The following is a 25,298-nucleotide window of genomic DNA, read 5'->3' as shown; positions in this document are numbered from 1 at the left end:
CCCATTCACTAGGACATGGACTTTGAACCTCCGTGGTATGTACGATAAATCTTAATTTCAGGGAAGTCTGGGAAAAAGTTTCCAAGGGGTCTTTTATACCCCCTTGTCAATCAGCCCAGCCAGACTGTGTAATAGGTTAAACATGGTTAAGCCATCAACCTATAGACATCCTTAAACTAAGTAGAGAAGCTGGTCTTGGGTGCCTCCAGGAGAGTTTCAAACCTTATACAGTACACTATAAATCACCAGCTAATCCATCTTGTCCTTCTCTTGGCCAAGGTTCAGCATCACACTTCCATGTTTCCCAGAGTTAAGCATAGAGCAATTTCAGTCCAGCTTTGAAACAACTATTTTACACAGCAGCATATCATCATTTATTCTATTATCCTCCTCTCGATGGAAATTCTGACTTCCACCTCAAACAACACTGAAATATATTTACACGATGATTGTATTCTATAGGAGAGAATCCCAAAAGGAGCATTGCTGGCTCCAGGGTTCCTGCGTTTGTACTTTTATCAGATACAACCAGATTACTTCCCTAAGAATCTACTGCAATCCACTCTCACTAGCAATGTATGAAGTTCCACTGCCTATAAACCTAGACAAGTTACAAATTGTTCCGAATCACTTGAATTTTGTCAGTCTGATGGGTATTTGGTATTTATTATGAAGGCTACAGTGGCCTGGATTAATCAAAGTGTAAATTACCTTAGTGTCCTACACTGAGTTAGAATTTGAACTAAGTAGAGGATCATTTCTTTGAATGTACTGCACAACTTTGCTATGCAACAGATGGTCCAGGGACCTGTAGCATCAGCATCGTCTGGAGGCTTGTTAGAACTGAGACTATGTTCCTACCCCTTCCACCTCCCATTGCTTTTGTTCTTGAAATACAAAACCAGGACACAGAAATAAAGACTGGAAGTGCATAGCTTCTTCAAACTTGAGGCTAGACCCGTCTTAGCATACAGAGAATACAGCATTCTAGTGAAGTTAAAAATCAGCTCACAACATATAAAAGGTGTGTATACAGATCAAGGCTTGAATACTGGCCAAGGATAAAACGTCAATCACATAATTCATGCTTGTCTTTACTTTGGAACTGGTTCCTAAACATTCAACTGTACAACAATTAAAATGAACAATATCACATATATTAAGCTGGTGACTAAAATAGCAACCTAGTTATTTTTAATCACTGACCTCCTCTGACCCAGCTCCAACCAGGTTTAAATGAAGCACAAAATGATGCTGAGTCTTTTGCTAAGCTTTTAGCTTTCTTGGGCCAAAAGTACACCTACTTTACACTTCTAGAGTATAAGAGTTCAAGAAGGTGAGCCGTGGAGGAGACGATTAGTGATGCCTGGTGACGGAGAGGGAGAGCAAGCTATCACAGGATTAGGAGCAGGACCTGTCTGATGGTGCTTTGACAGCTCATTCTTTTAAATGCAAGCTTCCGCAGCTCTCCACAGTTCCAGACAAACACACCTGCTATGGTTTCCATATGGGCTAATTAGTCTGACAGTATGCATGGGAGAGCTCCCTTTAAACAAATGTAACCTGTTTTTATTTATCAGGATACTACTTAACAGCTTTTTGTAATAGATTTCTTTTTTGAAATAAAAACATTCTGTTAGAGTCCCTTAGAAATTCCCTAATCAACGGCCCTGGAGAAACCAGCAGTCTCTCGGGACTCAAACGTTGCAGAGGTACAGGTGCTCACGTAGCATCTAACACCAGCTTCTCTGAGAGAAGCTCTCACCACTGCAATCAAAATGGTCCACCACTGGGGTCATTACCGAAAAAGTCAATGGGGTGCCATTTCTAGGCAATCAACCCACTTCTTGAAGTGGGTAACAAGAGGCAAGTTATCCAAAAGGACAATGGGCACTACCGATGTCACAGAGGACAGAGAAACCACAGAGAAGGTAGTATGCTCCACTTCCTATCTGAGAGTAAACACTGAAGAGGAACTTCAGCACATCGAGAAAGATAAGATGGCAGCTGAGACTATGGTTTTGAACCGGGCAAAGAAGGAAAACCAACATACCCACATTAAAGCATCAATTCATTCACTATGTAGATCTTTACTTCCAAAGACAATTTTAAGGCAAAAACCTCTTGGCACAAAGTGACGTTGCACAAGTCTCCTGCATGAAGTTGCCTATAAAGGTCAAGTCAAACAATGACCTGCTTGGAGTCCACTGACACAAAGGATAAAGGGAACTTCACAAATTCCACTGTCCATATTTTGTATGTAGATTTTCAATTAGTTGATACTACTTGTATCAACTCACTTATAAAACTTTTAACAATGATCCTCACCAGCAGCATCAGTATCACTGAGGATTTCTTAAGAATGAAATCTGGGGCCCCATGCGAGGCCTACAGAAAATCCAGGGGTGAGAACTAGTGACATAAAAAACAATGCAGGTGAGAGGACGTGATCAGAGCATCAAGCATCGGCAATCCCCTTTTCTCAAAATGTTTTCCTTCAGTCCTGCTCACAGAGGCATGACTCACTTGCTCTTTCCTTTACTTGAAAGAAAAATCTCCCTCGCCAATCAATCACTCCACCATTCCTTGCAGTTGGGCTTCAGTTCTCACAGCTCCACAGCAGCTCTCCAGTTTAGACCTGGAACTCCAGTTAAGAACTGTGACTTCTTCAACGCTGACTGAGTGGGTGTTGCAGCCCTGGCCCTCTTTTAATTGAGCAGCATTTGGTGTTTGATAGGGTTTCCTCTCCTTTGCCAAGTCCAGGTGAATCTACCCACTGTGTATTTTCCTCTGCCTTCTCATCATCATCACCCTAGTCCTCCTCCCTAATTCATCAAAAGTCAATCTCTCTGTGCCTCACCTCACCCCTCCTCATGCAGCTGTCAAATTCTTCTTTTAAAATTACAACCGGGAACCTAGCCATCCTCTTCAGAAATTCTCTCCAAGTCCTACATCCTGATTTTCAAAAGCCTCCAAAATACGACCCTAAGTTGCCTTTCCATCCTGACAGGCATCCTAATGCTCTAGCCAAAACAGACTATTTGCTATTCCCAGAATATATCTCACGCTTCCCCCTTCTTCCTGGATCACTCACTGCTACCACTCTGATAACTCTGCTTACTGCAAGGCCACTTGTCCTTCATGAACCTTGCAAATGAATTTCTGAATCCCCCCCTCTCTCATTTAGCCCTTATTAGTTCTTCTGTCTTGTATTATAATATCAGTGGGCATCTAATCTTCCCCACCAGACTCTAATTTCCTGCAGGGCAAGAATGAAGGCTCGTTTCTTTGCGTTTTCTGCACTGGCTCTCACACAAGGGAGACGTTAAGACTTACTGAAGTGAAATAAATGTTCTAACTTTGAGTCACACCTATTTTTCCTCTCTCACTTTATGTCCCTGAATTTCCTCAGTGGGTTTTGCTCCTGGGTGTGCAGCTTTTATTTATAGGCAAATGAAAGACAATCCGGGGTTGTATTTCCCCACAAACAAATGCCTCCTCTCCATCCAGAGCTGCTGTTGAAAATATCTAACCAGTTCAATTTATATAACCCTAAAATCTTTGTGATAATTTGAAAATACTTACAATCTTACAGGTGTCTGAAAATATTTAGGCCATATATGTGCTCAATTTTTAAGATCATGGAAACAATACGTTCTAAGAACTATTTACAGGTAAGTTGATGTACATGGTGGCAGAGTATATGTTCTGTCCCACTGAATGGATCAGACGTGGGGATACCTCCAGGAAGACAAAAAGGCAGCACACCGGCTTTTTCAATAAGCCAGGAAAGTGGCGCTATTTTAAGTTTCTTAGCATAATACCAAGTCTCCTTCATACAGCACCGAAATGAAATGAACCAGATGGACTCAGCCCTGTTAGTAGGTCATTTCAGGCTTAACAACCTAAAATATATTCAACTCTCACCAACTCAACTCCTTTTTCACAAAGGACTTTAAAGGTGAAATGGTTTCCAGTGGGAGATAAGCAACTATGTGCCCTGCAAGGAAGAGGCCTTGTTAGTGCCTATCAATCACTATCAACTCAATTCTCTTTCAGCAAAGGCTGATGTAGCTCCAGGGAAAGAAGACATAGGTGGACACAAGATCTATTATTTTTAGCTATGTGCCTTGTCTAAAAGAATTTCATGTTGTTCTTTCCTAAAGTAAAACAAAGTAAAATTCCATTATTTATTTATTTAGAATATACTTTTTTTAATGCTTTTTTTGGTGAGGAAGATTGGCCCTGAGCTAATATTTTGTTGCCAATCTTCCTCTTTTTTTTTTCCCTCCCCAAAGCCCAAGTACCTAATTGTATATCCTTGTTGCAAGTCATTCTAGTTCCTCCATGTGGGATGCTGCCACACCATGGCTTGATGAGCAGTGCTAGGTCCATGCCCAGGATGCAAAGTGGCAAACCCCGGGCTGCTGAAGCACAGCACATGAACTTCACCACTCGGCCACAGGGCCGGCCCCACAAAGTTGCTTTATTAAACAAAGACTTATTCTAATCTACTGCCTACTATATGATAAAACAAGGTATTAAACAATCTAACTGTAGTAATGGTGACCCTCATTCAAATACAGCATCAAATCAGGTGATCAGTGGGCTGCCTGATGCCACAGGTATCTCCATACATTCTCACCTGAAATGTGTACACACCACCATTCAGGGACTATATCCAAACCTGAGATTTTTAAAAAGCAAATCTATTCTATTAGGAGGTATTTTTAACTTTCTCAAATATCCTTCTTCATCTACACCTGAACCCCATCCTTTCCCAGGCCTCAGTATTGTGATTTTATGTGAAACTGTCATTCCACTTGAAACATTGGCATGCTGGCCATAAGAGCGTTTCACAAACACATGAAAGCATATTTTTACAATTTAAAAGAGAACTAGCTTACCCACCACCATAAATTCACATGGGGATTGGCTTCAATTTACATATTATAATGACAATTACAAATTTATAATTTACAACTTCCTGCAGAGCTAAATTTGGCAAAACCACCCATTTTAGGGAAAATAATGAGAGACTGCCTCCAGTGTGTGTGTAGAACCTGGAGGAAGTTATGTCAAGCACTGTGAGTTTAAATATTGGGGTCAGAAACAGAGAAAATGAAGGTATATCTAGACGCGAGGAAAATTAGGGCATTCTGAATATGGCGGTGCTCTGGCGCCTTGTGTAACGGAAGTGATAAGCGGACATAGTACTGTGTTCACAGCGGGCAAAGCAGGGTAAAGCAATGATACGATGACTTTGACAGAGAAGGTAAAGAGGTGGCAAGACTTCCACCACTTTAATATTTTATCAATGTCTGCAAAAACGGTTGGGGACGCTGTTATGAAAATATTGCTTTTCATCTTGCTCACACCCCAGATAATAAATTTTCAGGAAGTCTCCTTTCATTTCTAGTCTCCTTTTCCTTCATTATCTGTACTCAAGTTTCTATATGGAGAGTGGTTCATTCATCATTCATTTGCCATGCACATACAGAGCACCTGCTAAGGACAGGCCCCCGGCTAGGAGCCATGGAGACCTCAGAGATGAGTAAGAGCGCAGACCTGCCCTCTGAAGTGTTCCCATCTAGTACACATAACCATCACACAAGAGAAATACAGGAGCAAAGAGAAGCAGTCACAATTCACTCGGAGGAGCGGACCACAGAACTCATCGAGATTCATTCTCTCTGAACTTCTGAGCATCAATTTACTCTGCCCTCCCTGGACAACTAGGCCCTCAGAGAATAATACACAAATTTGCATTTGCCAGCTCACCGAACCATCAACCTAACAACTTATACATCTCCAGGACAAGAAATGGCTTGTATCCAAAAGTGTTGATGATAGGCTCAAAATGTAAAGTTTATGAAGTCCTGAGTTAGGTCCAAAATTCATAATTTAATCTCTGATTGAGTTCATTAGTGGGTGAAAATGAGGCATGAGACAGGCACTAGTCTACAGTTAAATGGCTGAAAATGTTGTAAATAAAAATATGGATTTATATTTCTGAAGTTGCCAGGGAATGACAGACAAAAAAATCACTCTAGTGCCTCAGTGCAAAATAAGGAGAGAAAATATTCATTTCTCTAAGAATACAGAAGGATTAATATTTAAATCTGAGGGAAAGGTGTCCTCTTACATATTACATGGTCTTGGTAAACATTTAGAAAGTAAAAATTTAAGTTAAATACTTCAAATGTCTGTCAAAAATTAATTATCTGACACAAATACCCCCCCTTCCTACTCCTACATCCATTCCTGCCTCAACACAGGAAAGCAAATTGAATCTCATTCTTGTCTAATGACAACAGATGGCTTTCACATTAAGCAATTTGAGTTATCTGACAGCAAAAAGTGTCCTACTCAAACACTTCTGTTATCTCCTATCAACCGCAAAACCAAGAAAATGACCCATACTCAAACCAGGCAAAGAAAAAAAGAGATACTGTTGTCTTAGAAAAGAATTTCAAGTATCAAACTAAAAGCCATAATTTCTTGGATATGGGATTCCCAAGTATTCTGCTGATTTAAAATGGCTTTTATAGCTGGTAAGTCCTAATACTTTCCTTTTGACACAAGTTTTATGTAGAAGCCTTCCCTCTCACTCGCCTGTTCTTCATTTTCAGCCATAGAGCGAATCCTGCCAATCTACGATGAACTGATGACCCAAGAATGATAACCAAGAAGGAATATTTTCTCTGAATAGTAGACAAAAGGGAGTATTTCTGGAAGTAGGTAAATCCCTGGAAAATCAGAGAAGCCATCAGTATAAGGTGTGGTAATCTAAAATCATCATAGCTATGACGGCTATTCTTAACTGTACAACGTTGACTTCTTGGGCCAAGGATTGAAAATAACTGCTAGTCTCTGAAGATAGGAGTCTTCTGCTACAAGAAACATTATGTATTAGAAAAACAGTTACATATTCTTGGTTCAAAAGCTGTTACTGAATATTCTGAGCAACATGGCAAGAAATGCAAAAACTGCGTATCGCCAAAAATAACAGCACCAGAAACATCTGGGTTTTTTCTCTTTCAATTCCTATGGTTGTCCTTTCCCACCTAAACTCCTGGAGTAGCTTTGTGCCAGTATTCTAACAGCCCCTACTCTATTTCATTTAGCTCTCCATCTTTAACCTGCATGTTCATCCTGTCTCTTTTGGCTCGTAAACCTTCAACATCTACTCAGTATACACAAGAAAAGTTGGAATCTCCTTGGCCTGCCATTCAAGGTCTTGTAAAATTTGACTCTGGCCTACCTTTTAAATTATGTGTTTGCTTCCCTTTGATATGAATCTCCTTTCTCCATCTGGTACTCTCGTAATGGTTCATCAAAGCAATTCAACATCATCTTCATCTCTGTTCAGGATAACTTCCTTTCCCCCTTTCTCACTCAACCCACACGTAATGTCTGCCCTAGGTGACTTTGCTCATCCAAAGGTTTCTTAAATTCAAGATCTAGCTCCAGTTACCCCAGAATTTTCTCTCCTTCTTTTGAATTCATATAGCATTTGACGTAGGAACCATTACAAAATCTAGGGAGACATTGAGATCATGTAATACAAACCCTTCATTTTCCACACAAAATCATTTCTTACCTTTTGCTTTTATATGGTTCCCAAATTATACTTTTTCATATGTCCCATAATAAATAATATAATCCCAGTAAATATTCTATTAATTTACCAGGTGATACTTTAATAAATATACCTTTTTCAGTGTATCAAAAATCAACAGATAATCCCTTTGATGGAAGATGGTGAGAAGCAGAGCATTTTGACAGCATCCCATAAAAATCACAGCAATATAAAACTACTATTTTTAATTACCAGCTAATTTTGGCAGACATGGCTGATCCTCCTCACACCAGGGAACTTCAGAGAGAGATGAGATTCTCAGAAGGGGAGAGCTCAGGGATGGGATAAGAAGTCTCTTTCACATGTTGCTGGGTATTTTTCAAAAATCTGAGCACATGATGATCTATTTTCTCATGTTGAAGGTCATTTTGGTTTTGGCTGTGTCAAAATGAAACCCACAACAAAACAGCCATGGCAAAATGCCGTGTACTTTCCAGAAGCTTGCTTGGTTTTAACAATTTTATTTATTTCTGGAGTAACTATCACCTGCAAGCACAGCATAACTCAAAGTGCTTCCAGTATGCCTTTTACCCAAGCAACATCACATCTGATTCTCCATAAACATTTTCTAGAATAACATCTATAGATCACAAACAAAATAAAGACATTTTGCAGCATTTGATGCTGTCAAAACAACTGCAAATTTTATGGACAGTACTTGAGAGCACATTGTTATAGGCACTTATATATATTAAAAATGCTACCTTTCAAAAATATTACAATCACTCTAATGTGAATTTAAGTGTCATGCTAATAAATGCTACAAACCAAGAATTTACCCTGGAAAAAAACTTAAGAGATACACAGAATTCCCAATTGAATTACATTTAATTGCAGTGATTTGTATATATTATTATAAGTGTATTTGACAGATAAGAGAAATAAAATGTGAAATTCCTACCTTGTGTCTGTTTCCTGTTCACTGCATTATCAGCTTTATGTCGTTTCTAAAGTTTAAAAGCAAAACAAAAAGTTTGAAAAAGTGAATGAGATTAATAAAACAAAACAGCACCTATAACAAAAGAGATTTCTTTTAACTTTTCTTAAGACTTTTATCCCTTCACACCCATAATCAACATTCTAAGTATGCCAGGAGTGGGGTGATGGAAGGGCTCAGCAGGTACTCAGGAATTTTGAAATTGAAAGCAATCCACATTATCTTTATACAGTCTCTCTCTTCTGGGAGCACAAGTGTGTGGTCCTCAGAAGGATTTTACACTAACATATAGGTAAGATTAAAATTTTAATGTACTAGAAAAGTTTGAGCTGAAAGGCTGATTTAGTCTTTTGCTTAAATAACTCACTTAAAAAAGATGATCACCCAAGAGAATTATCTATAATAACTACCATTTAATAATGATATGGAAATATTCCAACTTGGGAAATTCATTACCTAATTAAGCTTAATACATCCTCTATAATTTAATGCTGTGCTGTCTGTCAATGACTAGAAGCAAATACATCTATCATCTACATAAAGTCTTTTCTATCTACTGCTCCTCAGCAGTTGCCCTCCCCCAAAATCACAAGCCACTAAATCACACGATCCTATTCTCTTTCTTCCCAAAAGCACCAATAAAAATTAAGTGGTAAAAAGGTGATTTAGTCTAAGTGTAGGTGGGTGAGTTTGAAGAGTTACATAAACCAAGGTTTTATAGCAGTAAGAAAAAGAAACCAAAGGTCAGAGGAAAGGTGAGAATTTGAGTGCCCCAGGGAAACTATCTCTTCTCTATGGTTCCATGAGAGGTTTTCCATGGTTTCTGTCTGAACATCAAGGACAACATATTAGGCTCCACTGACGCTGAAGAAAAATGTTGAGTAAAACTAACTCTGTGCTCAAAGAATCTATCACATAAAGCCCAAGGTCAGATTTAGCTGCACATACCTGACTATAAGGTGGGTTGGAACCAACTTAAAACAAATGAGTTCCTAAGTTTTCCATTTCAGAAGATACATGGCTTTTAGAATTACAGTGCACATATGAAAACACTCTCCAAGAGAAAAGCCTGGAGTTGCGGATTAGCACTCCTCCAAGACACAGCAATACTCAGGAGGAGCAGAATAATAGCTGGCAGTGTGGACCCAGTCCCTCCAACAATCAACCACTGAGCTGCACAGAATGCACACAGAGCGTTCAACATGCCTCTGTGGAAGGCTGGCTGAAAACAATGCTTGCCACATCCATAGGCAGGAACACACTACAATTCTTTCTCAGAAGAAAACACTCGCTAAAAGAAGTGTAAGAATGTAGACTTTTAACAGGAAATTATTGCTTCCAAAAGTACGAACATGATTTGCCAGCAAATATTCTTAAATGAATTTTTAAAGTTCTGTTAAATTTGTAGCATCAGGGGGCCATCCCCGTGGCTGAGTGGTTAAGTTCATGTGCTCCGCTGTAGGCGGCCCAGTATTTCGTCGGTTCGAATCCTGGGCACGGACATGGCACCACTCATCAAGCCATGCTGAAGCGGCATCCCACATGCCACAACTAGAAGGACCTACAACTAAGAATATACAACTATCTACCAGGGGGCTTTGGGGAGAAAAAGGAAAAAAATTTTAAAAAATCTTAAAAAAAAAATTTGTAGCATCAGTGAAGAATATTTTCTATTTGAGAAAACTCTAAAATACATTCTCATTTTTGTGAATAAATATCTTAAGAAAACGAAAAGTAAACCAAAATAAATTTTAGTCCAAAATAATGGTCCAAGGTAAAATTAGATATGGGAAGTAGGTGCAAATATTTCCAAAACAGTGCACATTTATAACAGACTTCTAACTGAAGGAGACAAATAAAAGCTAATTAATGAAACATTCCACTTCAAACAGGAAATTTAATCTTAGTGAAACCTAAGGAGATCCTGAACATTACTTTCCATTTACAGAGAATTCTTGTACAGGAGCATCTCTTTCCTCAGCCTTCCTACTGCAGAATAAATTAGGTTACTTGTCAAGAAACAATTGTGTTGAATATACCTAAGGATCTACCCAGTTAGGCAGGTTCTAACGCTATGACTACAAAAAGCATCTGTGAATCCTAAAGAGATCATTATTCCTTCAGAAACTAATAGTTCAGAAAAAATTAATATAGTTACTCTCTGAGTTCAAATACCCCTACTGTCCTGTAATCAGAATTCATTTAATATCACTGAGAGCTAGTGAATTATTTAATATTATCAATATTTAATTGGCAGTGTACCAGTAAACTAGACCGTATAAATAGTGCCATGAACTTTAGGACACTTAAGTATGCAATGTTGACCACTCCCTCCTTCTGGGAACTCCTCCTCCCTAGGCATTTCTTATCACATCCTTGCCCAGGAACTCCACCTCTATCTTGGCTCCTTCTTCTTTGTCTCCTCACTTGTTATTCAGTGATGGAATTCCTCAAGGCTTACTCCCTGGCACACTTCGCTTCTGACTCTACGCCCTCTTCCTAGCTCAACTCATTCATACCTGCAGTTTCAATTACAACCAACATACAAATATATACCAGCCAAGACTCTCATCTGAGCTACAGACAGTTATATCTGGTTGCCTCCTTGACGTCTCCCTCTGGTAGTCTCAAAGGCATCTCAAACTACATCTAAAAGGCAACCTATGACTTTAACTCCCAAGACTTGGTCCTTCTTTCAGACATGGAAACATATACCATCCACTAGCACAAACTAAGAATCTGATAGTCATCCTTACATCATCTTCTCCCTCTCACGCAATCCATTTCTTCAATTCAATAAATGTTTACTAAACACTAAGTGCCAGGCCCTATTACTATTGCTAAGGATACACAATGAACAAGAGACAAAAACTCTTGCTCTCCTGGAGCTTACATTCCAGTGGTTGGAGACAGAATATGAACAAAATAAGTAAGGTATGTAGCATGTTGGATGGTGTCAGTCTCATCAACTTTACTCCTGAATATACATTGAATTCATTTTTTCCATATTTGTTTATCTCTACAATACCACTTAGTCTAAGTTCATTTTTTCATATCAACTACTACAATATTCCTCTAATGAGTCCACGCAAGTCCTCTCTCTTTTACTTCCGATCCATTTTCTATATTTTAGTTACAAGGATCTTTGGATGATGACAATACAGTTAACATTTACTCATCACTTACCATACACTAGGCATTGTTCTAAGGACTTCAGTGCATCACTTAATTCTCATAATAGCTCGTGTGGTTGCTTAATATCTGTCCCCTCTACCGGACTGCAAGCTCCATCATGGCTACTTTTTCTCACTAGCATATTCCCAGTATTTGGTCTCTGAACACTGTAGACTTTAAAAGGATTCGTTTTATAATGAATAAAGTTTATCAGTGTTTAAGTTAACAAGTGTATAGCAAAGAAGGCGTGTTTTTAGTGGTGAACATTATCAATTGAACAAAGAACCCTGACTCTTACCATAAGAATTGGCATTTGACAAGATGCACCTTTTTAAAAAAACAAAACAAAGCGTTCTCCATCAATTTTACAGTAGTTTCAAGTAAGTATATTTATTATTTGTTAGTTACACATAAAAATAGGAACTCATATTATGTTAAGCTGTCCAAAGCATCATGAATTAAAATTCACTGAGTGGGTAAGTCTTAGGTATCTCACCCTAAGGTAATTCTTACCGTTCTATTGTAAAATTTTAAAAAATGTTTAATAGAACATACAGGATGGCTTACTAGAATGTAAGCTCTGTTTTATTCACTGAAGTGAGAGTGACAGACATTGCTCTTCACCAACATCTGGTTCTCCTCTATTTCCACGGACATGGAGATTACATCTCCCTTTTGTCACGTCACTAGTTCTAATATTAGGGTGTAAGCAGATGTGATGTGGGCAATTGCTGGACCAAAATGAAGAAACGAGACCATCATTCTTTCTCCTTCTCTGGTTTAGTGACTACGAACATTACATACAGCAGAGCCTTGACTCAGCTGCATCCCTCAGTGACTACACAAACAACGGAGTCTCCTATCCTCCCTCCTCCCAGAAAAAAGCCTGCAGTGCCTTTCAGTATGTGAAAAATAAACTTATCTCTAAGCCACAGACATTTGGGACGTGATTATTATCGTAGCAAAAGTTTAACATACTCTAATACACATCCTAATGAATGCCTGGTATCTAAGAACTGCTTCATTTTTTTTCTTTAAAGAATTTATTTTTTTCCTTTTTCTCCCCAAAGCCCCCCGGTACATAGTTGTATATTCTTCATTGTGGGTCCTTCTAGTTGTGGCATGTGGGACGCCGCCCCAGCGTGGTTTGATGAGCGGTGCCATGTCCGCGCCCAGGATTTGAACCAACGAAACACTGGGCTGCCTGCAGCAGAGCACGCAAACCTAACCACTCAGCCACGGGGCCAGCCCCTGCTTCATATATTTTTGTTGAATGAATGAACGAATATATGTATTCATTATAATTATTGATAAAGATACTCTTTGTCCAACTAGCTAAACAATTTTTGATTTTTTTCCTTTTCTAGGGAGTAACATATCAAACTTTCAAACTTTATTCAGTGATATAAACTTCTTGTTAAACCATTCTTACAGACAATTTTTCTTTTCCTTTTTTTTTTTTATGAGGAAGATTGTCGCTGAGCTAACATCTGTGCCCATCTTCCTCTATTTTGTATGTGGGATGCCACCACAGCGTGGCTTGACTAGAGGTATGTAGGTACACACCCAGGATCCAAACTCATGAACCTTGGGCCACCGAAGCAGAGCATACACACTTAACCACTATGCCACCAGGCCAGCCCCTAATCGATTTCTTAACACTGATTTAATTGGAAAACTACTTCACATGATACTACTATTACCCCAAAATACTATTATTACATTCTTTAGGAAGTGCTTAACTGCTTTCTAATAGCATCCAATTATTCCATCATGCCAATAAAAGTTCTGTTAAAAAAGAAAAGAATTCTTGAATACCATTTTATTTATCAATGTATCTTCAGAGAGGGGGTACTAGAAACCACAGCTAGAGAGCTTATAGTTTTGCTAGGGAAAAGAAGTTAAAAAAAATAGGAGAAGTAGTTTAGAGCAGTGATTATAAAGCAGGGCTCTGGAGCCAAACTGCCTTGTTTGAATTCTGACAGCCACAGTTATTAGCTGTGTGACCTTGGGAGAGTTACCTTACCTCTCTGTGCCTCTTATCACTCATCTATAAAATGGGGGTAATATCAATAATCCTTTAGAAGATTTAATAAATGTAAAGGACATAGAGCAAGTACATGGAACCTAAAGGCTCAAAAAATGTTATTAATACTATTGTTGGTGACTTGTCACAATGATACAGAGGAAGAGCACTGGATGGGATAGAATTCTGATTCCAGTGATTTCTTAGACAAGTTACATGACTTCTCCAAGCCTAAGCTTCCTTATCTTTAAAATGAGGTAATATCAACTTTCAAAGTTATTGAAAGAACTAAAGGAGAAAAACATTTGCAACAATAGTGTAATTTCTAGTAAATAACAGATGCTCAATGAAAATTAGGTTAAACAAAGAAAAAAAAGGGAGTACATAAGGCCAAGAAAGAGACAAAATTGGAGTAAAGACCAATCTTTATTTAAAAAAATTTTTTTTTAGGAAGATTAGCCCTGAGCTAACTGCTGCCAATCCTCCTCTTTTTGCTGAGGAAGACTGGCCCTGAGCTAACATCCGTGCCCATCTTCCTCTCCTTTCTATGTGGGACACCTACCACAGCACAGCTTGCCAAGTGGTGCCATGTCCGCACCCGGGATCCGAACCGGCGAACCCTGGGCTGCCATAGCAGAACATGCACACTTAACTGCTTGCCCCACAGGACCGGCCCCAAGACCAATCGTTATGGACTGCCAAATCCAGGTACAGTTTAAATGATAGTAAGTCTGTATGGAGCAATACAGGTGAGAAGAGAGCCCTATGCATTTTCAGCTAGTGGTCCCCGTCAAGTATGTCATTTCCAATCAAGAGGACTATGATTCAAACACACACACAGACACAACTTCTGTTTGTACGCTTAGACACTTGGATGCTTTTGAGTCTGATAATCTAAAAGGTCAGTTGACCCATTTCTAATGGGTCTGGTGATGCCATGGGCTCATGTGTTTTTAATGAGATCTCAGTTTGAATCTCTACAGAAATAATGTTAATGTTTATGCAACTTTATATTGGAGCTTTCTAAAGAAGGTCTCAGCCTTTCCTTGCCTGACCATCTGACTTGCCTAAGGCTTGAAGAAGGTCATTTCAGACAGGCAAAGTATTTAAAGGACCTAGAAAAAAATTATTGGTTTCCTCAACTAAGGTAGTTTAAAAAAATGGTAAAATATTAGGGAGAAAAAGCCTGAATTTATTTCAGGGAACTTATTTTATAAAGGGCAAACTGACTTCCTGTTTTCTTTGCTACTAAAGAATAATAAAAGTAGCAAGTTTGCTGTTACTTTCTTTTAATAAATTAAGATAAAAGGAAACTTAGAACTACTAAAATAAGATGAAAAGGAATCAAAAGTATTTAATAAGGTGAAAACTATGGTATATAAATTTTAAAATAAAAAACTACCAAAAAAAAAAAACCCCTTTACATTTAGATAATTTGGAGGTTACTGTGTTTAACTTAAAATAACGTTCAAATTGAAAATGTAAAAATGTTCAAATATAGTTTTCTCTCCAACTAATTATTACATTCAAATTAACTTCTTTCATTAATAAACTCCAAACATAAGAGAACACTGTAAAAAGCATTCTGTGACATTAATTCTACAGAAATCAACATGCATTAGTTCCAGGATGGAAGCATATTCTTTACACTTTTAAGTTGATAGGCATTTTAAACAGCCTCTGCCAACAATTAAATAACTTAATATTTTAAAATATGTTATAAAAATAAAAGTCTCTTTTATAATGAAAAAATTAAATACTTACAATATCTTCTATTATCTCTTTGATAGCTGCCACAGCTAAAATAAATAAGAGAGGAACCAGTGTGGTGTAGCGACCTGTTGGTGATACATCAGGTATTTGCTATTTGAATTTAAAAAAAAAGGAAGAGAAATCCAGTGAGAACTAGAAAGTTTACGATAGGTTTAAAAACAACAAAGTATTAGCATCTCCTAAAATGTGCCCCACTGATTTTACTATCTGGGCCGACTAACACTGGGTGGGGCAATTTGCTTGCATCTAATAAGCAGCTGGAAGAGCATATGAATTAGCTTGACTGCAAGCAGTTGTGTGTAAGACTAACCCCTACAAAGGATGATTGGTTAAACAAATTATAGCATAGCCACATATACCATACAACCATTGAAAATGATATTTCAGAAATACAATGAATCACTTGGGAAAATATTTGCACATTATTATACGGATAAAGCAGATTATAAAACATATGTACTCTATGATCCCCATTTTATAAACTAAATCAATAAACAATGCTTGGGAGGAAAAAAAAAAAAGACCAGAAGAATATATACTCAAATTTCAAGAGAGTAGTTGCGTCTGGGTGGTGAAATAATAAGAGTTTCAAGCTTTTTTCTTTATGCTTTGTTCTATTTTCTAATTCTTTTTACAATGAATGTACGCTATTTTTTAATACAATGAAACATCTTTTTCTGATTATAACTAACTCATACAAAGAGAAATAAGATTTAAAATGGTAGTTCTTGTATTCTAAGGTTCAGAACTGACAGCTTTACTGTTACCAAAATAAGTTAATATTTTAAGAATAAGTCCCATCCCCCTTTAGCACCCAAAATGAATAGTCCTTGCCACATAAAATTTACAGAATGTTTAAAATAAGCTGATACAATTGAATCAAAAGGCTTGAAGAGGTACAGTCATGCACCGCGTAACGACATCTCAGTCAACAATGGATCACACACAGGACTGTGGTCCCATAAGATTAGTAGTATATAGCCTAGGTGTATAGGAGGCTGCACTATCTAGGTTTGTGTAAGTGAGCTCTGTGATGTTTGTACAAGGATGAAACTGCCTAACAACACATTTCTTAGAATGCATCCCCGTAGTTAAGTGATGCATGACTGTAGTAGAATTCTGACGCTACTTGTAGCCGGAGCCAGAGATGTCCACTCAAACCAGCTCACCTCTCTGCTTTTAGATAAGCTTTAGAATGGCTTAACAAAAACATTTATTAATATCTGAACATTTCACTTTGAACTAAGGTTTTACGACAAGACTTTACCTGAAGCAGCGCAATAAAGAGAAAAAATGAATTAGCAGCTCTTCTGAACTGAGAGTAGAGAAATCTTGGAAGGAATGTGATTATGTTGTATTTTGCAGTGCTAGAAAACAAAAATCAAAAGTAGCATAAAACACTTATTCCACAATTAGCATCCATGTTTACAAAATTCTATTACCACCATAGAAAAAATCAGATGAATATTTGCTCTCTATTTCAAATTGAGAGAATACTGCTAATGGTTATTAACCTAAATGAAAGGAAGTGAAAGGACCTGGTTAAATACATAGTAAGAGTTTAATTTTCTGCATAATACCCTTGTTGTCTTTGGCCAGTCATCCTGTTTATCATTACCAGGAGAAGCTTACAAAGAAGAGCAACTTTAGTTAAGATAGTGTGTCATATGTTAATAGAAAATAAAAATCTTGCAAAAAAAAAAAAATCAGCAATTTGAGCAGGACCAGAAACTTTAAATAGAGATGCCTTCCCTGGATAACTTCAGAGAAATGGGGAGTTTTCTGGGGTTCTGTTTGAATTTTCTTCATGGCCCCTGTAGGAACTGGGTTGACTCCACACTAAACACACCAGACATGTCCGCAATCAGTAAGATATCACCACTTAGGTCTTGGAAACATCCAATCTTCCTCTTGTTAATTAAATAGAAAGGAGATTAAAGGGACACAGGCCACACTCACCAAACTGAGAAAAGTTACTCTAGAATTTGAAGTTGTAAATATTAATTCTAAATGAGCATTTCTCAAATCTAGGAGTTTTGTGACTGGAGAAACACTAGGCTGGCAGGAGGCATGTGCACTCGGTTCCAGAGGCGACTTAGTGAACAGTGCTTCTAACAGTGATCCTTTCTATATTATTGTTGGAATGAAAATATAACAGTGAAGTAATTCTCACGGCCCTCCATTCCTCAACATCCTACTAAATGTTGCAGCTATCAAAAGCCAAAATTTAAAGACTATTTAACAAAAAGGAGTTCTCAGTGAAGAATTGCAAAGACCTCTTCTAAAATGTTAAAACCTGTTAACCAATAACAATAATTCATCATTCTGTTAACAGGTTTAAGACAAAGGCATTTACCCAGGAGCAGCTTTCATTATTCAGACACTATATTTAGAACTGGTAGAGTATGGCTGCTTATCTTTTCTGCTCCTTCCTGCTTCCAGATTCTTATTAACATCTCCTTATTGGCTGGAAGATGGACAAACAGCCAATTCTTTCATTTCCACCAGGCAGGGGGAGAGGGCCTATCGGGTTCTGCTGGTCCCACAGTATTCTTTGGTAGTTCCTACCTGACATGGTTATTGCAAAATTTTGTTAGCTGGGGCTGGTTGATGAATATAGTTCGTATCTCCTCCTGGTCAGCCAGTGAAGTCTTCTCTGAGACATCATCGGTCTTCTCATAACCTTAAAGAAAGAGAGTCTTCTTATTCAATAAGAAATGTTTCATTTTATTATCTAGACCAAAAACACATTTTGTAACTACTCTAGAATCGAAAATCTGTTAAAAGGTACTTGCCTGCCCTTTATTGGTGTCATTTCTGTTACAGAAAAAACGAAAAATCCCACATGTAATATTTCTACTAAATTTAAAAGGAAGCATTTAATACTCATGTAAAAATTGACCCATTTCAAAAACAGTAACATCAATCTTCAACTTTTACTCATCTTTTCCTCATAAATGTTAACTTATTTCCTTCCATTACATAACAATATGTCCAAAAGTAACAAAAAATTTTAAACTGGTTTACATTACAGTTTTAGACAAGACTAACAAGACAGAGGGAATTTCAAATATTTAAAAAATTCAAGAGACACATTTAATGCTTTTCTGTTTTTGTTTTGTTTTTTCCTTTTGGATGAAGACAGATAAAGGATACACATTTAGGTTTAAACAGGCAACCACCACAATTGTCTAATCCATTATGATCATCTTAATCTTTCCATGAATTAGAATGTATGTTCACAATGAATTTTAAATTTCTTAAGATCTTTCAAGTCCTCTCATAATCATGGTAACAATGCAATAAATTCAGGCAATTTCAAGCGGGAACACCTTGTTGCAATGTTGACACCGCTTTTTAAAAATACATACAAGTTCTAGAAGAAGAGAAAATTTTAAACTGCTTATATTACCTTCTAGTGGCAATTAAATGAGACTGGATTAAATCAGTCCTTTATCTCTTTACTAGAAAGGGTCACCACCAGTACTCTATCTCAAATACCCATTTTTTCTTTTCTTTTCTGCCTATCCACTGTCAACTCTTTGTCTCTTCTAAAGTATTCTATGATGCCAAAGTCATTGGACTTTCTCTATGTTGCCACACCTCTCTGTACCTCCCTAGTCCCCAGCAAAACACTTACCACAAGGTTTTGTTACTGCCTGCTTATTATCAGTCAGTCTTCTCCCACCAGAATGGGAACTCTCTAGAGCCATAGCCTAACACCAGTACCAACAAACAGCAGGTACTCAAATGTTTCCCAAATAAATCCCAAATGACAAAGGAGTGGTTACTGGCCCATTTTTTTGTGTGCAAAAGAATGCTTCTCCACCCATTGATAAAGACCATAATGACAGCCATGTGCTGGTAATAAACTGTACAAGAAACCTTGCCTGTGGGGTTTTGTTATTATATGAAACCAGATCATTTAGGCTTTCTACAAAGCTAAGCATAGGGACCGGGGGCAGTGAGGAACCGTGCAGTGTGTGCAGGGGAGTGAGAACAGAGCAATACTGCTGATGCACAGACAAGGGGCTGGGTAAAGACAGGTGAGGTGTGGAGCAGAGAAAGCACCCAGGCTGGATCCTGGAGGACCTCGCATGCTTGTGCAGAAGTCTGAATCACATCCTCCGGTTGGCAGCGAGCCACGGAAAGCTTTCCAAGTAGGGGAGGCACAAGGTGAGTCACATTTTATACTTTCATTACAAATTTTATACATTTATACACTACTCTGGAGATCATGTAAGGGCACAGCAAGAAGACAGCTTATGAACCAGGAAGTGGGCCCTCACCATAAACCAAACCTGCTCGTGCCTTCATCTTGGACTTCCTAGAATTGTGAGGAATAAATTTCTGTTGTTTATAAGCCACCCAGTCTATGGTATTTTGTTACAGCAGCCCAAATGGACTAAGACATGGATTAGCAAATAGAGGCATATCAATTCTAAAAATTCTTAAAAATCTTTTATTAGATTTTCCTTAATGGGAGCACAAAGTTCATAATGTTCTGTTGCTGGCACCTCAACTGGACAGAGAGCCTCGGGAAAACCAGCTCTCCACTCTGCTCTGAACTGATGTCCTCAGGTTGTGGTTACTTTATGGAACTGGGCTTTTGAGGGCCTGGGTCCTGGATGTTCTAAGCTGAGGGGTTAGGTGTCACTCCTCGCCTGACATACCCGTTTACATTGGGGTCTCAAATGCTGCCTGGTGGAGGTCGACATCACATCTTCCCCTTACACATTAATTTGTATCCAAATATTTTTATGGAGCAAAGCTCCATAAAAACTCTCCCGGGACAAAGAGATTACAATCAATCCTTTCCCTTAAATGGGAATCAGAGTAATCAGAACAATCCTAATGGACTATTAAGGCCCCAACTAAGGTCTGATAATAATGGACCTCTAAAGAAAAATCTCACCAAAATGAGGGAGAAAGTCTAGACTGGTGTTCTCAAGAGTAGGGCCAGTGAAGGGGCTGGATGGTTCTAGGCATAGAATACTGCTGACGCCTTAGGTTTTCTTCCCTCAGGCACTAGGGAAAACCTTTGGAAAGATGATGCATGTGAAGCTGAGTTTACGGAGCAGAATCCTTGGGGCTCAGGCAGTGGGATGAGCAGGTGTGATACTGGAGGAGGGAGAGAGATCTGTACTGAAAGCAGGGAGTGAGGCATTCAGCCAGTGGGAGCAGGTGGTCTCCCCTGCTCTGTCTCCTCGGGGCTCCAGTCCACTCAGCCACACAGGTTTCTCCATCAGCAGCGACACAGAGCCCCACAGGTACCTGAGGCCCACTCCTGGGATGTCTGAAGACCAGAGGTTGCAGCTACCACTAATTCCCTAATTACCCCTAGCAGGCAGTAAAGCAACCTCAGAGATCCTCAGGAATATCTGAATGAATGCACCTTATCCCAGAGGTCCTCAGCAATAGTCCATGAAGCCATCTGGGAAAAAGAGTGATATTCTTACTAATTTGGAATGTGAGAGTTTGCAACTATTATAATTAGAATCTTCAATGAGCCCTTACCTTGCATTGCAGAAACAGGCAGGTGAGGTCTGGGCATAGGGGTAACATATCAATCCAAATGCCCTCCGTGTAGAAGAGAAACAAGGCTCTTCTACCAGAATTCATGAACCAACCCTTTGAGGGAGGTGGGTAGAGAAAACTATTTTTATGCTTTGTTTTCTTTTTAAAATTTCCTCTGCAAACTGCCCACCTTCAACAGCTATGATGACCACATAAAGAGCTCTGCATCGACATTAAGGCAATGCCTTCACTGAGATACTGATATATAGTGGTGGCAAAGGTAATCAAAGGGAGAATCCACCCCGCCCCCTACTCTGCCTCAAAGAAGGTAAAACTTCGAAGGCACATTTGCTATTCCTTCCCATACATGGTCTATCCTTTGTTTTAAGGAGGGAAGCTCTGTCCCTTAGGATTTGTTTAATAATTTAGAGGGCTTGTTCAGGTAAGTCATTAAAATTCACTAGCAGCTCTTAATCCACCTGACTTTACTCCTAAGGACTGCTGAGGACCTAGCCAGCTTTTGTGTCATCCCCTCACAGATGCAGTGGCAGAGAGTGAGGCTGTGTATCTACTAACAGTTTTCAGAGTCTTCCTGGAAGGTCAGGCCTTCGGAGCCTTCTTTGTCCTTAATTTATGTGAAAGATAAAGTTTGCCGAGACAAAGAAACACATCTTAATCACTCTCTTCAGCATCTCCCACAGCTCTTCCTAGCACAATAATTGCACACAGAAGGCACCCAATGCTTGTGCATTCATGAAAATGGACTCAAAGAGGTTAGGCTGACTGCTTCTGGGAGCCCCTCAGTGACCCATCCAGGGTCAGTACTGAGATGGTCCACAGCGAACTCCGAAGCCCATCGTGAAATACATTCAAACCTCATATCAAGAATACTCAAATAGACACTACCTGGTAAATGGCAAAGCCAAGAATAAAACATGATGTTAGGTAGTTACTCTCTTTAGGCTTCAGTTTTCTAGTCCATAAAACAGAAATATTGTATGGAATAGTTGGTACTAAATAGAAGTATTTATGCAAAGTACTTAACAAAATGCCTAATATTCAAGTACACAATAAATGCAATCTATTATACTTAAACAGTCAACAGCAGCAGACAATGATAAATTCATATGTTGAGCCTCATAGAAATGGGAAGCTGGCACACTGCCTCCCAAGTAATGTCCAGAGTGGTAATTCTTTACCTTGAAATTGCCAATTCACCTGCTTCCCCTGTTACACTGAGAGTTATCCAAATATTAGACCTCTGGCTCACAGTAAGCACTCAATGTCTGATGAATTTACAAATGAGCAAAAACATATTTAGCAATATCAAGAATAGATTCCTCTCTTAGAAGCAGACACAGGTTATCCAAGCCTGTAAGATTGATGCACAAATCCAAAATGACAATTAGTAAATTTATGATGAGAAATAATTGCCATAAGAACTAGAGTAATTGAAGTCTCATAATCAATTCAGTTCTCCCATGTTGGCCTATGTGGAAGATCAAATGACCAAGTGAAACTGAATGGTGAGCATCGAAGCAACACCACTGGTGGATGACATAAGTCTAAGCATCGGGCTAGCACAGCCTGATGCACCCAATCCCACGACAGGGGTAGACGCACCCATAGGACCAAAATCTTCTAAGTCTCTTGGAATACTTTGGCACTGGGGCCATGATATTTCAAATCTGTTGGCCAACATATCTCTTCCCCTCCACAGAGCTGAGAAGAGTGCTGCCAATGTTTAACTCTCTGACTCATCCCTTTCCTGACCATCACCATCTCCTAATTTGAATTGACATTTAATCTGCAGTGGGATTACCATCAAACCGTGTAGGTCGAGGAACAAATCTGCCCCTCTTGCAGGTGACTCTGCTCCTATCATGTTTGATCTTACAAAGAAATAAGAAGGCAAGTTCATTTCTCTCATTTGCAAATTTTGGGGGACATCTCAACATGGTCCTCAAGTACAGACACACAAACTAATGATGGTAGTGATACCACATACACACTCCTTCCCTACATTTTGGATTCTCCAGAAGAATCACTCAGGCATTCACTCCAGTGTCCTCAGTGCTCAGTCAGGCATTTGACATCCACTAACAGCATCATTACTCTTAATAACCTACAAGTTCTATAGAGAAAATCTTGGGACATTCACATGCCCATCACTTTCAGGAATAGAAAGGAACAAGGCTTAACAGTGGCTTCTGAAACATCTTAGCTTCTTTCAATGTTGCACTCTCCAACATCTGTAATATCTTAAAACCCACCAGAATCAAACCAGTCTCCCAAAAGAAACTATTCTGGACTCCTTTTTATTAAAATGAATAAGAAAGCTTTTCCTCATTTCAGTCAAACAGAATAGACAAGGATTCAGTAATTCAGAATTCCAGGTACATTGAAAATTCCATATTTAGTGTTTGTAATATCCCACTTGACTATTATTTCCCCCAGTGGAAAAGCAGTTTTGCCTTCTGAATTGTGGCTTAATTCATAATAAAATTACTTAGTATTGTAATGACAAAATTCCTTAGAATAAGCACACACCAAACTAGAGACTTTACCAGGCCAAATTCTGCATTCTTAGTTATAAAATTATCAAATGCTATTTCCAGACTTCAGAAAGATGAAGAATTATAGGGAAATAAAGAGTCCTTTTATTATATTATATAATACATTGTATATATATTTTATTTATTTAAAATATATTTTATAAACTTCATTTTATTATATATTACATATCATTATATAATAAAAATAAAGATGCCGATGGGTCATCATCCTAATTGTGGCCCTGAAGTGAACAACTGTCCATCTTCCCCTAACAGTGGTCAATCATTAAACCCACGTAGTGGTTCTGAGGTGAGCTCTGGTTCTTCCACTGATCACTCACGTGACCCTGCACAAACCACTTACTATCTGGGGATTATTCTCTTCCCTTGTGAAATGAGGAAGCCAGGCTAATAATCTGACATTCTCTTTCAGCTCCAAAATCCCGTGCAATTAGTATCCGCTAGGCACCAGGAAGAAAAAAGTCAGTATCTCATTTGTTCATAAGAACAGGGAAATTTTTAAAACTAAATTAAAAAGTTTCCCTACTTGAGGCAGACATTTCACAGCAACAGCTGCCTTATATAATCTGCAGCCAGAACTCAGTCACAAAATCAAATGGTATTTTGTGATCATGGCTAAATCTCCATATTTGAAAAGAAGACAAGTAGTGACTATACTCTGTTGCCAGCAACTACCTGGCATCCACCTATTGACTACAGGGTTACTGAGTATGTTGATATATAGTTTTCCTTTCTTCCTCTGCCCAGATTCATGGTCACATGCTTCTATGCACACAGTCTAATGTAACAGAGAAGAAAAATGCTCAACTGTTATTTAAGTGAAAGGCTTTTAGTTCTCTCATACAATTACAGCAGAAGTATCATCTCTGAAATTCCCATTTCTCATCACAAATATCATGACCCAATCAGTAAGACCCATTGTTCATTAGTTCAATCATTCATTCAACACATTTCAGCATAAGTTGAATGTAAGTGCCTACTAAGTGCCAGCCATTTTTTTAAAAGCTGCAGAAAATAAGATAAGGTCCTTTCTCTCAGTGACTTATTTTCTAGAGGAGAGGAAGATAATTACACATCATGGTAAGCGTGATGAAGAAAATAAGTGATTAATAGAACTCTGTGCTTTGGCTTCATCATCCATACAATGGAGATGATAATAGTACCTACTTCAAAGGGGGATTGTTGAAGACCCAGTGAGCTAATAAACGCAGAGCACAATGCCTAGCATACACATTAACTGTTCTCATTGCTGTTATCACTACTGCTGTTGCAGCTTTACACTGAGTGATAAGGAAAGGCCTCTCTCTGGTGTAAACCCAACCAGGGTTGAGCAGGAGCAGAGCCCTGGAGGCAAGAATGAGCCTGGCATTTCCTGGTTCATGAGGACCAGTAACAGTGAACAGGGACAGCATCAAACAAGAAGAGGCAGGGCCAGGTTAAAAGAGATTTGAATTTATATTCTTTACACAGTAGGAATCTGCTGAAAAGTTTCAGGCAGGAAGATCATTTTGAGGCTACTGTCACAATCCAGTTAAAGGATGATGGGGCCTGGGTGAGGTTGCAGTGACAGAGATGAAAAGAAGTGGATGTACACATGATACTCTTTGGAGATGAAGCTGGTCTGACCCACAGAGGTTCCCCATGTCTCTCACT

General features: G+C 38.6%; 1 protein-coding gene across 3 annotated transcripts in view; it reads right to left on the bottom strand.

Moving 5' to 3' along the window:
* The window catches only part of LOC124237237 (phospholipid-transporting ATPase IA-like), a 220,743-nt gene that overhangs the window by 174,071 nt on the left and 21,374 nt on the right, over positions 1–25,298 (bottom strand). For 2 of the 3 annotated variants that reach the window (XM_046656693.1, XM_046656694.1), the window contains exons 2-5: positions 18,121–18,235; positions 16,820–16,919; positions 15,544–15,642; positions 8,544–8,589 (exon numbers count right to left, since the gene is read on the bottom strand). In XM_046656693.1, coding sequence (XP_046512649.1) covers positions 8,544–8,589; positions 15,544–15,642; positions 16,820–16,919; positions 18,121–18,235 — 360 coding nt within the window. Of the gene's footprint in view, positions 1–8,543; positions 8,590–15,543; positions 15,643–16,819; positions 16,920–18,120; positions 18,236–25,298 lie in introns of those variants that run through there. The other variant, XM_046656695.1, reaches the window with a different exon arrangement.

This window comes from Equus quagga, chromosome 3 (assembly GCF_021613505.1).
Source record: "Equus quagga isolate Etosha38 chromosome 3, UCLA_HA_Equagga_1.0, whole genome shotgun sequence".
Classification (NCBI taxonomy): Eukaryota; Metazoa; Chordata; class Mammalia; order Perissodactyla; family Equidae; genus Equus; species Equus quagga.
The sequence above is the reverse complement of the archived record's forward strand: the minus strand, read 5'-3'. Positions and strand labels throughout refer to the sequence as shown.